This window comes from Coregonus lavaretus (assembly GCF_964263955.1).
Source record: "Coregonus lavaretus genome assembly, chromosome: 7".
NCBI classification, from domain to species: Eukaryota; Metazoa; Chordata; class Actinopteri; order Salmoniformes; family Salmonidae; genus Coregonus; species Coregonus lavaretus.
The window spans coordinates 57,407,595-57,425,229 of record NC_139994.1 but is presented as its reverse complement, the minus strand read 5'-3'; the positions used below and the strand labels follow the sequence as shown (position 1 = coordinate 57,425,229).

Genomic DNA, 17,635 nt, shown 5'->3' with positions numbered 1-17,635 from the left:
CAAACATGGAGGTGGAAACATTATGCTTTGGGGGTGTTTTTCTGCTAAGGGGACAGGACAACTTCACCGCATCAAAGGGACGATGGACGGGGCCATGTACCGTCAAATCTTGGGTGAGAACCTCCTTCCCTCAGTCAGGGCATTGAAAATGGGTCGTGGATGGGTATTCCAGCATGACAATGACCCAAAACACACGGCCAAGGCAACAAAGGGTTGGCTCAAGAAGAAGCCCATTAAGGTCCTGGAGTGGCCTAGCCAGTCTCCAGCCCTTAATCCCATAGAAAGTCTGTGGAGGGAGCTGAAGGTTCGAGTTGCCAAACGTCAGCCTCGAAACCTTAATGACTTGGAGAAGATCTGCAAAGAGGAGTGGGACAAAATCCCTCCTGAGATGTGTGCAAACCTGGTGGCCAACTACAAGAAACGTCTGACCTCTGTGATTGCCAACAAGGGTTTTGCCACCAAGTACTAAGTCATGTTTTGCTGAGCGATCAAATACTTATTTCCCTCATTAAAATGCTAATCAATTTATAACATTTTTGACATGCGTTTTTCTGGATTTTTTTGTTGTTATTCTGTCTCTCACTGTTCAAATAAACCTACCATTAAAATTATAGACTGATCATTTCTTTGTCAGTGGGCAAACGTACAAAATCAGCAGGGGATCAAATACTTTTTTACCTCACTGTATATTACACAAAGAAATGATCCCATAAGAAGTACAATATACAGTGAGAACAGAACAGAACATAACCAGCTAGCACATAACATTCTGAGAACCATATGTTTCTTAGAGCTCGGTGAGAGAGTGGTTGTGATATGGTTATTTTCCATACAACCTTCCCACAACATTCTGGGAATGGTGCAGGGTAGTTTCTTGGCTTTGGAACATTCTCAGCACATTTAAGGAACTTTAAAGTTATTTTATTGGTATTTCATTACTTTAACAATTCCATTTAAACATTAAGAAACATTTCCACAAAAGCCACAAGAAAACATTAGTAACGTTCAAAGAACGTTCTAAGAATGCTATTTAAAAAACATATACAGTGCCTTCAGAAGGTATTCACAGCCCTTGACTTTTTCCACCGTGTTTCCACATTTTAGGTATGCTTGTCATTGGCAAGGACTTTTTAGGATAAAATGAAACGGAATGAAGCTAAGCACAGGCAAAATCCTAGAGGAAAACATGGTTCAGTCTGCTTTCCAAATTCACCTTTCAGCAGGACAACAACCTAAAACACAAGGCCAAATATACACAGTAGTTGCTTACCAAAACTATGTTGAATGTTCCTGAGTGGCCGAGTTACAGTTTTGACTTAAATCGGCTTGAAAACCTATGGCAAGACTTGAAAATGGCTGTCTAGCAATAATCAACAACCAACTTGACAGAGCTTGAAGAATTTTCAAAAATAATAATGTGCAAATCTTGTACAATCCAGGTGTGCAAAGCTCTTAAAGACTTACTCAGAAAGACTCACAGCTGTAATCGCTCCCAAAGGTGATTTTAACATGTATTGACTCAGGGGTGTGAACACTTATGTAAATTGTACAATTTGTAAATTTTTATTTTTTACATCAAACATTTCTATAAACATGTTTTCACTTTGTCATAATGGGGTATTGTGTGTAGATGGGTGAGAAAAATATATATTTAATCAATTTTGAATTGAGGCTGTAACACAACAAAATGTGGAATTAGTCCAGGGGTATGAATATTTTCTGAAGGCACTGTACATTCCGTTCTCAGCGTCAATACAACTCTCTCTATCCTCCATCTTGTTAAGTGTGTTCAGTTGTGTTGGCCGCGGCCACTAATTGGTCACACCTGATCTTAATGAGTGCTTGTTTCCTTTGAAATGGGGTCTGTTTGAATAAACTAAAATTAACAGCTTTGTATGAGTAAAAAAAAAACTGCCATGCTAGCTCGATCCTGGTGGCACAGTGGACTAACTCCATGGATAGAAAACAGAAGATTAGAGGTTTGAATCTCATGGTTTCCGTGCCACAATAAAAAAGAAACGTCTTAGCATGATTAATGCCTAATTTAATGAATTTCCATGTCTCCTATCTGTGCTTGGAGTTCAAAACTATTAACTTAAGCAAGAAGTCTTATTGTAACATTCAGTTTAAGTTTTAAGGAAGTTATTCAAAAACCTCCAAATAACCTTTACATTTTGTTCAAAACATTCATAACATTTAGAGAATGTTCTCAGAACATTACTTAATTACCTTCAAATAACCTAGCATTTCTGTTCTCAGAACGTTAATAAAACCTCCCAGGAAAACTTGCAGTGAACCATAGTAAAACATTTTATAGAACCTCCCTGCAACCTAAAAACATATTTTCTCAGAACAAGCTAAAAATTTACTTTAAAAAACATTATGTTTTACCGCTCAGGAAACGTATGGCTTCGTTCCCGGAACCAATGGGAAACCAAAAACTTAGTTCCCACAACTTCCAGAGAGCCAAATGTGCTAGTTGGGTAAGGTCTCATATACACTACATGGCCAAAAGCATGTGGACACCCCTTCAAATTAATGGATTTGGCTATTTCAGCCACACCCGTTGCTGACAGGTGTATAAAATCGAGCACACAGCCTTGCAATCTCCATAGACAAACACTGGCAGTAGAATGGCCCGTACTGAAGAGCTCAGTGACTTTCAAAGTGGCACCATCATAGGATGCCACCTTTCCAACAAGTCAGTTCGTCAATTTTCTGCCCTGCTAGAGCTGCCCCAGTCAACTGTAAGTGCTGTTATTGTGAAGTGGAAACGTCTAGGAGCAACAACGGCTCAGCCACAAAGTGGTAGGCCACACAAGCTCACAGAACGGGACCGCTGAAGTGCGTAGCGTGTAAAGATCGTCTGTCCTCGGTTGCAACACTCACTACAGAGTTCCAAACTGCCTCTGGAAGCAACGTCAGCACAATAACTGTTCGTCGGGAGCTTCATGAAATTGGTTTCCATGGCCGAGCAGCCGCACACAAGCCTAAGATCACCATGAGCAATGCCAAGCATCGGCTGGAGTGGTGTAAAGCTCGCCGCCATTGGAGCAGTGGAAACGCGTTCTCTGGAGTGATGAATCACGCTTCACCATCTGGCAGTCCGACGGACAAATCTGGGTTTGGCGGATGCCAGGAGGAGGCTACCTGCCTGAATGCATAGTGCCAACTGTAAAGTTTGGTGGAGGAGGAATTAATAATGGTCTGGGGCTGTTTTTCATGGTTCGGGCTATGCCCGTTTGTTCCAGTGATGGGAAATCTTAACGCTGCAGCATACAATGATATTCTAGACGATTCTGTGCTTCCAACTTTGTGGCAACAGTTTGGGGAAGGCCCTTTCCTGTTTCAGCATGACAATGCCCCCGTGCACAAAGCGAGGTCTGTACAGAAATGGTTTGTCGAGATCGGTGTGGAAGAACTTGACTGTCCTGCACAGAGCCGTGACCTCAACCCCATCAAACACCTTTTGGATGAATTGGAACGCAGACTGCGAGCCAGGCCTAATCGGCCGACATCAGTGCCCGACCTCACTAATGCTCTTGTGGCTGAATGGAAGCAAGTCCCACGCAGCAATGTTCCAACATCTAGTGGAAAGCCTTCCCAGAAGAGGGAGGCTGTTATAGCAGCAAAGAGGGGGAAAAACTCCATATTAATGCCCATGATTTTGGAATGAGATGTTCGACGAGCAGGTGTCTACATACTTTTGGCCATGTAGTGTATATATTACACAAAGAAATGATCCGATAAGTACAATAGACAATCAGTCTTTTTCCTGGACCGCCCTCGTGTCTGGAAGAGTAGCAATCAGTCTTTTTCCTGGACCACCCTTGTATCTGGAAGAGTAGCAATCAGTCTTTTTCCTGGACCACCCTCGTGTCTGGAAGAGTAGCAATGCATACAATTCTTACCGTGCTCACTGTTAACACATTGGAGCTCTCTCTCGCTCTCTCTAGGGTGTTCTCTCCAACATCTCGTCCATCACAGACCTGGGGGGCTTTGACCCCGTCTGGCTTTTCCTGGTGACGGGAGGGGTCATGTTCATCCTGGGCTTTGCCGGCTGCATCGGAGCGCTGAGGGAAAACACCTTCCTGCTCAAGTTTGTATGTCCACAATGTTCTTACTCCCACTCGGCTCCCCCCTTAGACATGGACATAAACACATATATGAATATACACTCCCCTCCATATTTATTTCATTTGGCTCTATACTCCAGCAGTTGGGATTTGAGATCAAATCTTTCATATGAGGTGACAGTCATACATGTAGTCCCTACTTTTGAAGGTTTAATAAGTATTTGGACTAATTCACTTATATTGTATTAAAGTAGTCAAAAGTTTAGTATTTGGTCCCATAAATCAAGCTTGTGACTGCAAACTTGTTGGATGCATTTGCAGTTTGTTTTGGTTGTGTTTCGGATTATGTTGTGCCCAATAGGAACTGAATGGTGAATAATGTATTGTGTCATTTTGGAGTCACAAACTAAAGGTTTTTGCTTCACTGTCTAAATAAATACAGAGGGGAGTGTATATGTCTTTGTCCATGAAAAGCGCTATATAAAACCTATGCATTATTAGTATTATCATTATATGTCTTTATATAGATCATTGACTCCACCTTGAACTCCCACTCTCTCCCCAGACCCATGGGGACAGTTTCCTGGACTCAAATTAAGCCTATTCCGGGACTGTCCCACACTATAGTCCATGATGAGTAGGCTTAATCTGAGTCTAGGAGACCCGCCCTCTATGTCCCCTCTATGACAGAATTACAGAACATCCTCTGCTTAGCTGATTAATCAGGTGTGTTAGTGCTGGGCTAGAACAAAAATATACACCCCTTGGATCCATCTAGATCCCCCAGGAATGGAAACACTTAATCCCAGCTTTGTCGTATGTTTGTTTGCTCACATGACCCCTCTTTACTCCCCCTGTTCTGTTCCAGTTCTCTGTGTTCCTGGGGATCATCTTCTTCCTGGAGCTGACAGCTGGAGTGTTGGCCTTCACCTTCAAGGACTGGATCAAGGACCAGCTCAACTTCTTCATCAATAATAACATCCGGGCGTACCGTGATGACATCGACCTCCAGAACCTCATAGACTTCACTCAGGAATATGTACGCGTTTGAAAATCAGTGTGCATGTGTGTCAGAGGAGGCTGGTGGGAGGAGCTATAGGAGGATGGGCTCATTGTAATGGCTGCAATGGAATACATGGAACTGAGTCAAACGTGGTTTCCAAATGTTTGATGTGTTTGATACTGTTCTATTTATTCCATGGAGCTCTGGTTTGAGTGAGGTGAATAGTTGGTCTTGTAAGGTGCGGGGGTAGGAGCAGGTGTGTGTGTGAGTGAGTGAGTGTGAGGGAGCCTGCTAGCCCCACTCACATTTCCTGATGCCTTGGCAACGTATACCGTGTTTCCATAGCAAAAAGGGGATGTGGGGTGGCCTACAATAGATGACGATTCTCCTCTGATGTGTAGCCCTCTTAACAGTTTTCGTAAAAATTATATTTTTATCCATGACATGAGAATCTACCGTAGTATCTTCAATATCCCTCGCAATCAAGGAATGGGTTAAATCTGCAATCTGCAATCTGCCACAGAGCTCAATGGGTTAAATCTACAATCTGCAATTTGCCACAGAGCTCATACCACCAAGCACAATATTCTTAAAATATACTGAACAAAAATATAAACGCAACATGCAACAATTTCAAAAACTTTACTGAGTTACAGTTCATATACTATAAGGAAGTCAGTCAATTGAAATACATTCATTAGACCCTAATCTATGGATTTCACATGACTGGGCGGGATAGGTGGGCTTGGTAGGGCATAGGCCCACCCATTTGGGAGCCAGGCCCACCCACTGGGGAGCCAGGCCCAGCCAATCAGAATACGTTTTTCCCCACAACAGGGCTTTATTACAGACAGAAATACTACTCAGTTTCATCAGCTGTCCGGGTGGCTGGTGTCAGACGACCCTGCAGGTGAAGAAGCCGGATGTGGAGGTCCTGGGCTGGCGTGGTTAGACGTGGCCTGCGGTTGTGAGGCCAGTTGGACGTACTGCCAAATTCTCTAAAATGACGTTGGAGGTGGTTTATGGTAGAGAAATTAACATTCAATTATCTGGCAACAGCTCTAGTGGACATTCCTGCAGTCAGCATGTCAATTGCACGCTCCTTCAAAACATCAATCATCTGTGAAATTGTGTTGTGTGACAAAACTAAATGACTAAAATGTCAATTGGAAAACTGCACATTTTAAAGTGGCCTTTTATTGTCCCCAGCACAAGGTGCACCTGTGTAATGATCATGCTGTTGTCGTGGAAATTCTACACATGGGACACTTGAAGTCAATCTTAAATGAATAATTGTTTATTAACAGTTAACTGGAGAGGTTCCAAGATGGCGTAGCAGTGCGGTCGTGGATTCTGTTGTGTCCTCGTTTAAATAGCCAGTTTCTTTGTCTTTTTTCGTATATATTTCTCTACCTCACTTTTCCATCCTTTAACTAAATATACTTTCCTGCAACCCATCTCACCCAATGTGGAATGGATTCTATTATTTCTTTATACCTTTTATCAAGAACCTCTGGCTGAAACTAGCCAGCTAACTAGCTACTTGCTATTAGCCACCGTCAGCGGTCTTCACCACTGTCCGTGGCCTGCACACAGCGTGCTATCGACCCAGAGCATATCGGATTTTCTGCCGGAATCACTGAATCACTGGACCTTAACACCGGATCATCGCAACTAGCTAGCTGCAACCGAATGGCTGTTGTTGTTGGCTAATCACCACTGTCCGAAGCACGCACCAGTTAGCCTTGAGCTAGCCTCGAGCCAGGCCCATCTCCCAGCTATCTACCTCTCTGTCAACCGGACGGTACCTCCTAGTGTTGACACGGAGCCCCGCCGATCCATCACGACTGGTCTGCCGACGTAATTGTCTGATGTGGTTTCAACAGGCTTCCCGTTGCGACGACCACGAAGACCCATCTGCTAGCCCCGGCCCGCTAGCACACGCAATCAACAGCCGTGCCTCCTGCTCGCCTGTGCTGTAGCAGCCTACGAACTGCTCCCGGACTCACCTATTGCTGTTCACTGGACCTTATGATCACTCAGCTACACAGCTGATGCCTGCTGGACTGTTCCTTTACACGGTACCCCATCCTGTTTATCTGTTTAGCCTCAGCGCAAACTTTCGTCGCCATTACCAGTTGTTGTCTTAGCTCTCTCGAATAACACCTGTGATTGTGTTATGCCTCTCTCCCATGTCAATATGCCTTGCCTATTGCTGTTTGGGTTAGTTCTTATTGTACAATTTCACTGTAGAGCCCCCAGTCCCGCTCAACCTGCCGCAGATAGCTCCTTTGTCCCACCCCCATACACGCGGAGACCGGCTCAATCAGTGCCTCCAGTGATGCTATCTCTTTCATCGTTACCCAATGCTTAGGTTTACCTCCACTGTACTCATATCCTTCCATATCCTTGTCTGTACATAATGCCCTGAATCTATTCTACAACTCCCGGAAATCTGCCCCTTTTATTCTCTGTACCCAACACACTAGAAGACCAGTTCTTAAAGCCTTTTGCCGTATCCTTATTCTATTCCTCTTCTGTTCCTCTGGTGATGTAGAGGTTAACCCAGGCCCTGTAGCCCCCATTATCACTCCTACTCCCCAGGCGCTATCGTTTGTTGACTTCTGTAACCGTAAAAGCCTTGGTTTCTTGCATGTTAACATCAGAAGCCTCCTCCCTACGTTTGAATTGTTCACTGCGTTAGCACACTCTGCCAACCCTGATGTTCTAGCAGTGTCTGAATCCTGGCTTAGGAAGTCCACCAAAAATTCAGAAATGTCCATCCCGAACTACAACGTTTTCCGTCTAGATAGAACTATAGATAGAACTCTATCATACTATCCAGGTCTGTGCCCAAACAATTTGAGCTTCTACTTCTAAAAATCCACCTTTCCAGAAATAAGTCTCTCACTGTTGTCGCTTGCTACAGACCCCCCTCAGCCCCCAGTTGTGCCCTGGACACAATAAGTGAATTGCTTGCCCCCCATCTATCCTCAGAGTTCGTACTGCTTGGTGACCTAAACTGGGATATGCTTAACTCCCCGGCTGTCCTACAATCTAAACTAGATGCCCTCAATCTCACACAAATTATCAAGGAACCTACCAGGTACAACCCTAAATCCGTAAACATGGGCACCCTCATAGATATCATCCTGACTAATTTACCCTCTAAATACACCTCCGCTGTCTACAACCAGGATCTCAGTGATCACTGTCTCATTGCCTGCATCCGTAATGGGTCCGCGGTCAAACAACCACCCCTCATCACTGTCAAACGCTCCCTAAAACACTTCAGTGAGCAGGCCTTTCTAACTGACCTGGCCCGGGTATCCTGGATGGATATTGACCTCATTCCGTCAGTAGAGGATGCCTGGATGTTCTTTAAAAGTGCTTTCCTCTCCATCTTAAATAAGCATGCCCCATTCAAAAAATTCAGAACTAAGAACAGATATAGCCCCTGGTTCACCCCAGACTTTACTGCCCTTGACCAGCATCGAACAGCCCCCGCGATATGCAACTTTTCAGGGAAGTCAGGAACCAATATACACAATCAGTTAGGTTAAGCAAAGGCTAGCTTTTTCAAACAGAAATTTGCATCCTGTAGCACTAACTCCAAAAAGTTTTGGGACACTGTAAAGTCCATGGAGAATAAGAGCACCTCCTCCCAGCTACCCACTGCACTGAGGCTTGGAAACACTGTCACCACCGATAAATCTATGATAATCGAGAATTTCAATAAGCATTTTGCTACGGCTGACCATGCTTTCCGCCTGGCTACCCCTACACCAACCACCAGCTTCACCCAAATTCAGATAGCTGATGTCCTGAAAGAGCTGCAAAGTCTGGACCCCTACAAATCAGCTGGGCTAGACAATCTGGACCCTTTCTTTCAAAAATCAGCTGCCGAAATTGTCGCAACCCCTATTACTAGCCTGTTCAACCTCTCTTTCGTATCGTCTGAGATCCCCAGAGATTGGAAAGCTGCCGCGGTCATCCCCCTCTTTAAAGGGGGTGACACTTTAGATCCAAACTGTTACAGACCTATATCCATCCTGCCCTGCCTTTCGAAAGTATTTGAAAGCCAAATTAACAAACAGATCACCGACCATTTCGAATCCCACCGTACCTTCTTCGCTATTCAATCTGGTTTCCGAGCTGGTCATGGGTGCACCTCAGCCACACTCAAGGTCCTAAACGATATTATAACCGCAATCGATAAAAGATTACCTGGCCAAGGCTTTTGACTCTGTCAATCACCACATTCTTATTGGCAGACTAAATAGCCTTGGTTTCTCAAATGACTGCCTCGCCTGGTTCACCAACTACTTCTCAGATAGAGTTCAATGTGTCAAATCGGAGGGCCTGTTGTCTGGACCTCTGGCAGTCTCTATGGGGGTGCCACAGGGTTCAATTCTCAGGCCGACTATTCTCTGTGTATATCAATGATGTCGCTCTTGCTGCTGGTGACTCTCAGATCCACCTCTACGCAGACGACACCATTTTGTATACATCTGGCCCTTCATTGGACACTGTGTTAACAAACCTCCAAACGAGCTTCAATGCCATACAACACTCCTTCCGTAGCCTCCAACTGCTCTTAAACGCTAGTAAAACTAAATGTATGCTCTTACATTTACATTACATTTTAGTCATTTAGCAGACGCTCTTATCCAGAGCGACTTACAGGAGCAATTAGGGTTAAGTGCCTTGCTCAAGGGCACATTAACGTCATTTAGCAGACGCTCTTAGCCAGAGCGACTCACAAATTGGTGCGTTTACCCTATAGCCAGTGGGATAACCACTTTACAATTTGGGGGGGGGGGGGGTTAGAAGGATTACTTTATCCTATCCCAGGTATTCCTTAAAGAGGTGGGGTTTCAAATGTCTCCGGAAGGTGGTGAGTGACTCCGCTGTCCTGGCGTCGTGAGGGAGCTTGTTCCACCATTGGGGTGCCAGAGCAGCGAACAGTTTTGACTGGGCTGAGCGGGAGCTATGCTTCCGCAGAGGAAGGGGAGCCAGCAGGCCAGAGGTGGATGAACGCAATGCCCTCGTTTGGGTGTAGGGACTGATCAGAGCCTGAAGGTACAGAGGTGCCGTTCCCCTCACTGCTCCATAGGCAAGCACCATGGTCTTGTAGCGGATGCGAGCTTCAACTGGAAGCCAGTGGAGTGTGCGGAGGAGGGGGGTGACGTGAGAGAACTTGGGAAGGTTGAACACCAGACGGGCTGCGGCATTCTGGATGAGTTGTAGGGGTTTAATGGCACAGGCAGGGAGGCCAGCCAACAGCGAGTTGCAGTAGTCCAGACGGGAGATGACAAGTGCCTGGATTAGGACCTGTGCCGCTTCCTGTGTAAGGCAGGGTCGTACTCTCCGAATGTTGTAGAGCATGAACCTGCAGGAGCGGGTCACCGCCTTGATGTTGGCGGAGAACGACAGGGTGTTGTCCAGGGTCACGCCTAGGCTCTTCGCACTCTGGGAGGAGGACACAGCGGAGTTGTCAACCGTGATGGCGAGATCATGGAACGGGCAGTCCTTCCCCGGGAGGAAGAGCAGCTCCGTCTTGCCAGGGTTCAGCTTGAGGTGGTGATCCGTCATCCATACTGATATGTCTGCCAGACATGCAGAGATGCGATTCGCCACCTGGTTATCAGAAGGGGGAAAGGAGAAGATTAGTTGTGTATCGTCAGCGTAGCAATGATAGGAAAGGCCATGTGAGGATATGACAGAGCCAAGTGACTTGGTGTATAGGGAGAAAAGGAGAGGGCCTAGAACTGAGCCCTGGGGGACACCAGTGGTGAGAGCACGTGGTGCGGAGACAGCTTCTCGCCACGCCACTTGGTAGGAGCGACCGGTCAGGTAGGACGCAATCCAGGAGTGAGCCGCGCCGGAGATGCCCAGCTCGGAGAGGGTGGAGAGGAGGATCTGATGGTTCACAGTATCAAAGGCAGCAGACAGGTCTAGAAGGACAAGAGCAGAGGAGAGAGAGTTAGCTTTAGCAGTGCGGAGAGTCTCCGTGACACAGAGAAGAGCAGTCTCAGTTGAATGACCAGTCCTGAAACCTGATTGGTTTGGATCAAGAAGGTCATTCTGAGAGAGATAGCAAGAGAGTTGGCTAAAGACGGCACGCTCAATAGTTTTGGAAAGAAAAGAAAGAAGGGATACTGGTCTGTAGTTGTTGACATCAGTGGGGTCGAGTGTTGGTTTTTTGAGAAGGGGAGCAACTCTCGCTCTCTTGAAGACGGAAGGGACATGGCCAGCGGTCAAGGATGAGTTGATCAGCGAGGTGAGGTAGGGGAGAAGGTCACCGGAGATGGTCTCTTCAATCGAACACTGCTTGCACCCACCCGCTCGACTAGAATCACTACACTCGGCGGGTCTGACTTAGAATATGTGGACAACTACAAATACCTAGGTGTCTGGTTAGACCGTAAACTCTCCTTCCAGACTCACATTAAGCATCTCCAATCCAAAGTTAAATCTAGAATCGGCTTCCTATTTCGCAACAAAGCCTCCTTCACTCATGCTGCTAAACATTCCCTCGTAAAACTGACTATCCTACCGATCCTTGACTTCGGCGATGTCATTTACAAAATAGCTTCCAACACTCTACTCAGCAAATTGGATGTAGTCTATCACAGTGCCATCTGTTTTGTCACCAAAGCCCCATTATACTACCCACCATTTTGACCTGTACGCTCTCGTTGGCTGGCCTTCACTACATATTCGTCGCCAAACCCACTGGCTCCAGGTCATCTATAAATCACTTCTAGGCAAATCCCTGCCTTATCTTAGCTCATTGGTCACCATAGCAACACCCACCCGTAGTATGCGTTCCAGCAGGTATATCTCACTGGTCATCCCCAAAGCCAACACCTCCTTTGGCCGCCATTCCTTCCAGTTCTCTGCTGCAAATGACTGGAACGGACTGCAAAAATCTCTGAAGCTGGAGACTCTTATCTCCCTCACTAACTTTAAGCATCAGTTGTCAGAGCAGCTTACCGATCACTGCACCTGTACACAGCCCATCTGTAATTAGTCCACCCAACTACCTCATCCCCATATTGTTATTTACATTATTTATTTTGCTCATTTGCACCCCAGTATCTCTATTTGCACATCATCTTCTGCACATCTATCACTCCAGTGTTAATACTAAATTGTAATTATTTTGCACTATGGCCTATTTATTGCCTTATCTCCATAACTTACTACATTTGCACACACTGTATATAGATTTTCTATTGTGTTATTGACTGTACGTTTTGTTTATTCCATATGTAACTCTGTGTTGTTGTTTTTATCACACTGCTCTGCTTTATCTTGGCCAGGTCGCAGTTGTAAATGAGAAATTGTTCTCAACTGGCTTACCTGGTTAAATAAAGGTAAAATAAAATAAAATATATATACAAATATAAAAAACTAAATGCACAAAGTACACGTCGATCAGGAGCTCTCCCGGGGCAGTCCCGTTAGTTATCTTATATACAGACAAGTTATATGTGCATTATTTAGCTTATTCATCATTCATAATTAATTAATTAATTAACGTTTGCTTCATTCATGTGACCGACCAATAATGGGTCATGCATGTGACAGACTAATACCTTACGAGGCTTCTTCTCTCTAAGCTGAGACCTTGAAACTGAGATATCTTTCGTTCTCAAAACAAGGGTCTGGGCGTACTGCCAAATTGCAGATACTGATAGTGAGGATTAGTTAAATCAGTCACTTGCATGAACACAGAAATTGGTTATTAAAAAAGCACAAACATAGAAGACAGAAATTGGTAAATAGAAAAGCACAAACATAAGATGTTCCATCACACTGTTTAATAAGCTTCTTGACATGCCACACCTGTCAGGTGGATGGATTATAATGGAAAAGGAGAAATGCTCTCTAACAGGGATGTAAACAAATTTGTGGACAAAATGTTAGAGAAAAAAAGGCCTTTTGTGCGTATGGAACATTTCTGGGATCTTTTATTTCAGCTCATGAAACATTGGACCAACACTTTACATGTTGCGTCTATATTTTTGTTCAGTATAAATAGGATTTATAGACTCTGACTAATGTTCACACTGCACACTAAACCCCTCGGATAAATATTCCCATGCCACCTGGATCTGCCCACCAACCTGCTGGCAGGACGAGTGTGAAATCTGATGTTGTAGTTGCAATCAGTGTTAAATTCATGTTCCTTTAAGAACTACCCAGCTCAGCCTTGTTGAGGATGTGATGTGATAAGGGTTACGCTTTAGGTTGTTGACAGTGTTCTAATGTTAACTAACCTTTGCCCACGGTGGTGCTTGTCTGAACATTATGACTCTTTTACCAAACGACAGAGTTCACAGACGTAGGACTAGTTTTTCTCTGTGGACACAAAGTTGGTCAGCTGACAGTGTAGATTTTGCTGATGATGACTAGATCCACTCTTGGATGACCACTCGCATAAAGACGATCCAGGTTTAGAGGGCAAGATGAAGAGATCCAAAACTGGTGAAGCCCAGTTTGTTGAGGAGCACAGGGCAGACCTCATTCATAGGATCAGTCCGGTACGGTCTATTGCAGATGCCCTGCTCTCACAGAAACTGATCCATGACCAGGAATACTCTAAGATCCTGGCTGCCAGAACCAGCCAGGATCAAATGAGGGAGCTGTACTCTGCCCTGTTAACTCCAACCCAGAAGGAGGTGTTTTAATGGATCCTAAATTAGAAGTATCCTTGGCTTATCATGGAGAGAAAACAAGACCAGGTCAGGGATGATTACCTGGAACAGATGAAGTCTTGAGTTTTTCACAGTGCAAGAATATCACTCCCTCATTGGAGAGGCGGTGCCACTGGAGAAACGAAATACAGAAATGGTCCAGAAATACAGAAACCAGCAAGAGAGAGTGGAGGAGATAAGCTCTCGTAGAGCTGCCTTGCAGAATGTGCTGACAACTAGAGACAGTCAGAACACCAGCATAGAGAGGTTGTTTGATCTGTTATGGAAAAGAGAGAAGAACTGTTCTATGCAAGGCCAGGCAGGGACAGCGAAGTCTTTCACGACTCATGTTGGATTGGGCTTCCGGTCAACACTTTTCACACCACTTTGACTATGTCTTCCTCTTAAAGGACCAGCGGTTAAATCTCATTACTAGTGATGTTAGTCTCACTGATCTTATACTGAACTGCAGCCCAGACTTGAAGCCAGTGATTCCACCCATCCTCTCCCATCCAGAGAAGATACTCTTCATCCTGTAGGGTTTTGATGAGTTGAACGTTTCTCTTGAGGCTACGGCTCTTCCCAGCAGTGACCCAAACCAGAAAAGATTCCTTGCAGTTATTCTGGGGGACCTTTTGCGGAAGATGATCTTACCCAGATCATTTTTACTCATCACTAGCAAGCCAGCAGCTTCAGAGAGTCTGCAGAAACTCTTGAAAGATCCATACTATACAAGATTCTTGGATTTTCACAGGAAGGAATTGAGGAGTCCATTCAGAATTTCTTTGAGAATGAATTGCAGAAAAAACTAGCTCTGGTGTATGTGAAATTAAATTAAAATGTGTTCACAATATGTTTCAGTCCAGTTATCTGTTTGAGGAAGGCACAGATCTACATCATGCTTTGGAAACGGACACCTCCATTTTTGTGTACTTTTTGACTAAAACATAATTGTCAAGAAGCAGGTGCTCCTGCCCGAAACAGCCTTCAATGTCTTTGCTATTTGGGAAACAGCCTTCAATGTCTTTGCAATTTGGGAAACAGCCTTCAATGTCTTGGCAATTTGGGAAACAGCCTTCAATGTCTTTGCAATTTGGGAAACAGCCTTCAATGTCTTTGCAATTTGGGAAACAGCCTTCAATGTCTTTGCAATTTGGGGAACAGCCTTCAATGTCTTGGCAATTTGGGAAACAGCATTCAATGTCTTGGCAATTTGGGAAACAGCCTTCAATGTCTTGGCAATTTGGCAAGAAGGGGAATACAGGAACAACAAGTTCTACTCAAAGAACAAGATGTGATTCAAGAGTTTTCTGGGCTCTCCTAAGTGTCATCACTGTTTTTGAATAAAGATCTTATTGAAGAAGACAATCAGCTGCCAAACTGATTACAGCTTTGCTCACCTCACCCTCCAAGTGTTCTTCGCAGCGCTATCATTGTCTCACCTCACCCTCCAAGAGTTCTTCGCAGCATTGGCTCTGTGTGATGAGGAAGAGTCAGAGAGAAGGATTACCAAGCTATTGGAAGGATTTACTGATGGAATTGCAATCAACTTGGGAAATGCAATTTTGCCATTTCTATTTTGCCTGTTTAACGAAAAAACTAGTTGCTTCCTGAAGGAGGAATTCAACATTGACCTGCCAGCTGATTCCCAGTTACGAAACTGGATAAAACAATTGACTTACCCAACGTCATTCATGAATCGTAGTGGTTTGTGTGTGTTAAATTGGCTCTATGAGCTACATGATAATACTTTTGTTGGAGACGTGATTGAGAACCATGTAAGCATAGAGCTTTCAGATTGTAGTTTCTACCAAACATGTAACTTATCATATTGCCTTAAACTATAGACAAATTAAGAGCCTAAGTCTCAATTGAGTTAAAAGGAGTACAGCCTTACTTACAGAAGTATGTAGAGCTACATGTGAAAAGGCTCAACTTGCAGGATGGAGAATATGAAATACTGTGCTCTACACTGAAATCTCCCAATTGTAAAATCCATACGTTGAAGTTTGGGATTTATTCTGGTCCCTCCCCACCATGAAATGGTACATCTCTGCTCAGCTCTTCGGAAGAACAACAGTCTGACTCATTTCAGTGCGAGAATAGTCAATCATCTTTATGATGAGCAAGTGGCCTAGCTCCTCATGGCTCTTAGTGTGCAGCAAAACCTCTCCTCTGTTGAACTTGAGTTGAACAAGTTTGGCAAGCTTAATCGTGAGTTGTGAAAGGCTACACAGTGTACATATTCACTTGAATGGCATCGTTTTCCAGCAGTGATGAATGGCCATGGTGTTTTCGTTTTCTTGTTATAAGACGAGGCTCGCCAGAGAAGACCGTAACTGTAACAATATTTGATGCAGATGGTCAGGCAAATCTTATCTCTGAAAATCTATAGAGTGCTGCGGGTTGCTAAATCACTGGTTATGCCAACTGGTCAGATAGTCAGAGACTGTCTTCCATTTTAAGCGGGATGCAATTTCTCACTGAATTCAAACTACAGTGAGGGAAAAAAAGTATTTGATCCCCTGCTGATTTTTTACGTTTGCCCACTGACAAAGACATGATCAGTCTATAATTTTAATGGTAGGTTTATTTGAACAGTGAGAGAAAGAATAACAACAAAAGAATCCTGAAAAACGCATGTCAAAAATTTTATAAATTCATTTGCATTTTAATGAGGGAAATAAGTATTTGACCCCCTCTCAATCAGAAAGTTTCTGGCTCCCAGGTGTCTTTTATACAGGTAACGAGCTGAGATTAGGAGCACACTCTTAAAGGGAGTGCTCCTAATCTCAGTTTGTTACCTGTATAAAAGACACCTGTCCACAGAAGCAATCAATCAATCAGATTCCAAACTCTCCACCATTGCCAAGACCAAAGAGCTCTCCAAGGATGTCAGGGACAAGATTGTAGAGCTATACAAGGCTGGAATGGGCTACAAGACCATCGTCAAGCAGCTTGATGAGAAGGTGACAACAGTTGGTGCGATTATTTGCAAATGGAAGAAACACAAAATAACTGTCAATCTTCCTCGGCCTGGGGCTCCATGCAAGATCTCACCTCGTAGAGTTGCAATGATCATGAGAACGGTGAAGAAACCGTTTTCTAGTGCTTCTTCAATGTAGTTCTCCATTGCCTCATTTTCTGAGATAGATAGGGGGTAAACACGGCCCTTCGGTGGGGACACTCCAAGGAGTAAGTCAATAGCACAGTCCACTGGGTGATGTGGTGGCAGAGTGGAGGCCTTGATTTTGTTGAAGACATTGCTGTACTGTGAGTATTCAGATGGTATAGTGGGTGGCACTGCAGAGGCAGAGTCCTCAATGGTGGTGACTCTGCAGGGTAGGCTGAGACAGCTGGTGAAGCAGATAGAAGACCAGGACAGTGGTTCACCTTGTCGCCACGAGATGGCAGGGTCATGATGACAAAGCCAGGGGTGTCCGAGGATGAGTGGCTGTTTGGGGGATGAGAGTTCAATGAGTTGAATGGTTTCAGTGTGGAAGACTCCAATCTGGAGGGTGACGCTCTGTGTCAGGAGCGTAATGAAGCCCATGCCCAATGGCTGCCCATCCAGGGCATTAATCCTTAAAGGAGGGGTGACAGGTGACAAACTGAGATTAGGAGCACTCCCTTTAAGAGTGTGCTCCTAATCTCAGCTCGTTTCCTGTATAAAAGACACCTGGGAGCCAGAAATCTTTCTGATTGCGAGGGGGTCAAATACTTATTTCCCTCATTAAAATGCAAATCAATTTATAACATTTTTGACATGCGTTTTTCTGGATTTTGTTGTTGTTATTCTGTCTCTCGCTGTTCAAATAAACCTACCATTAAAATTATAGACTGATCATTTC

General features: G+C 44.5%; 1 protein-coding gene across 2 annotated transcripts in view; it reads left to right on the top strand.

The window, feature by feature from the left end:
- Positions 1-17,635, top strand: part of LOC311133080 (tetraspanin-5-like) — a 37,541-nt gene that overhangs the window by 12,361 nt on the left and 7,545 nt on the right. Inside the window, exons 3-4 of one of the 2 annotated variants that reach the window (XM_084166515.1) lie at positions 3,957-4,103; positions 4,945-5,115. In XM_084166515.1, the coding sequence (XP_084022641.1) occupies positions 3,957-4,103; positions 4,945-5,115 (318 nt within the window). The remainder of the gene's footprint in view (positions 1-3,956; positions 4,104-4,944; positions 5,116-17,635) is intronic. The other variant, XM_084166516.1, reaches the window with a different exon arrangement.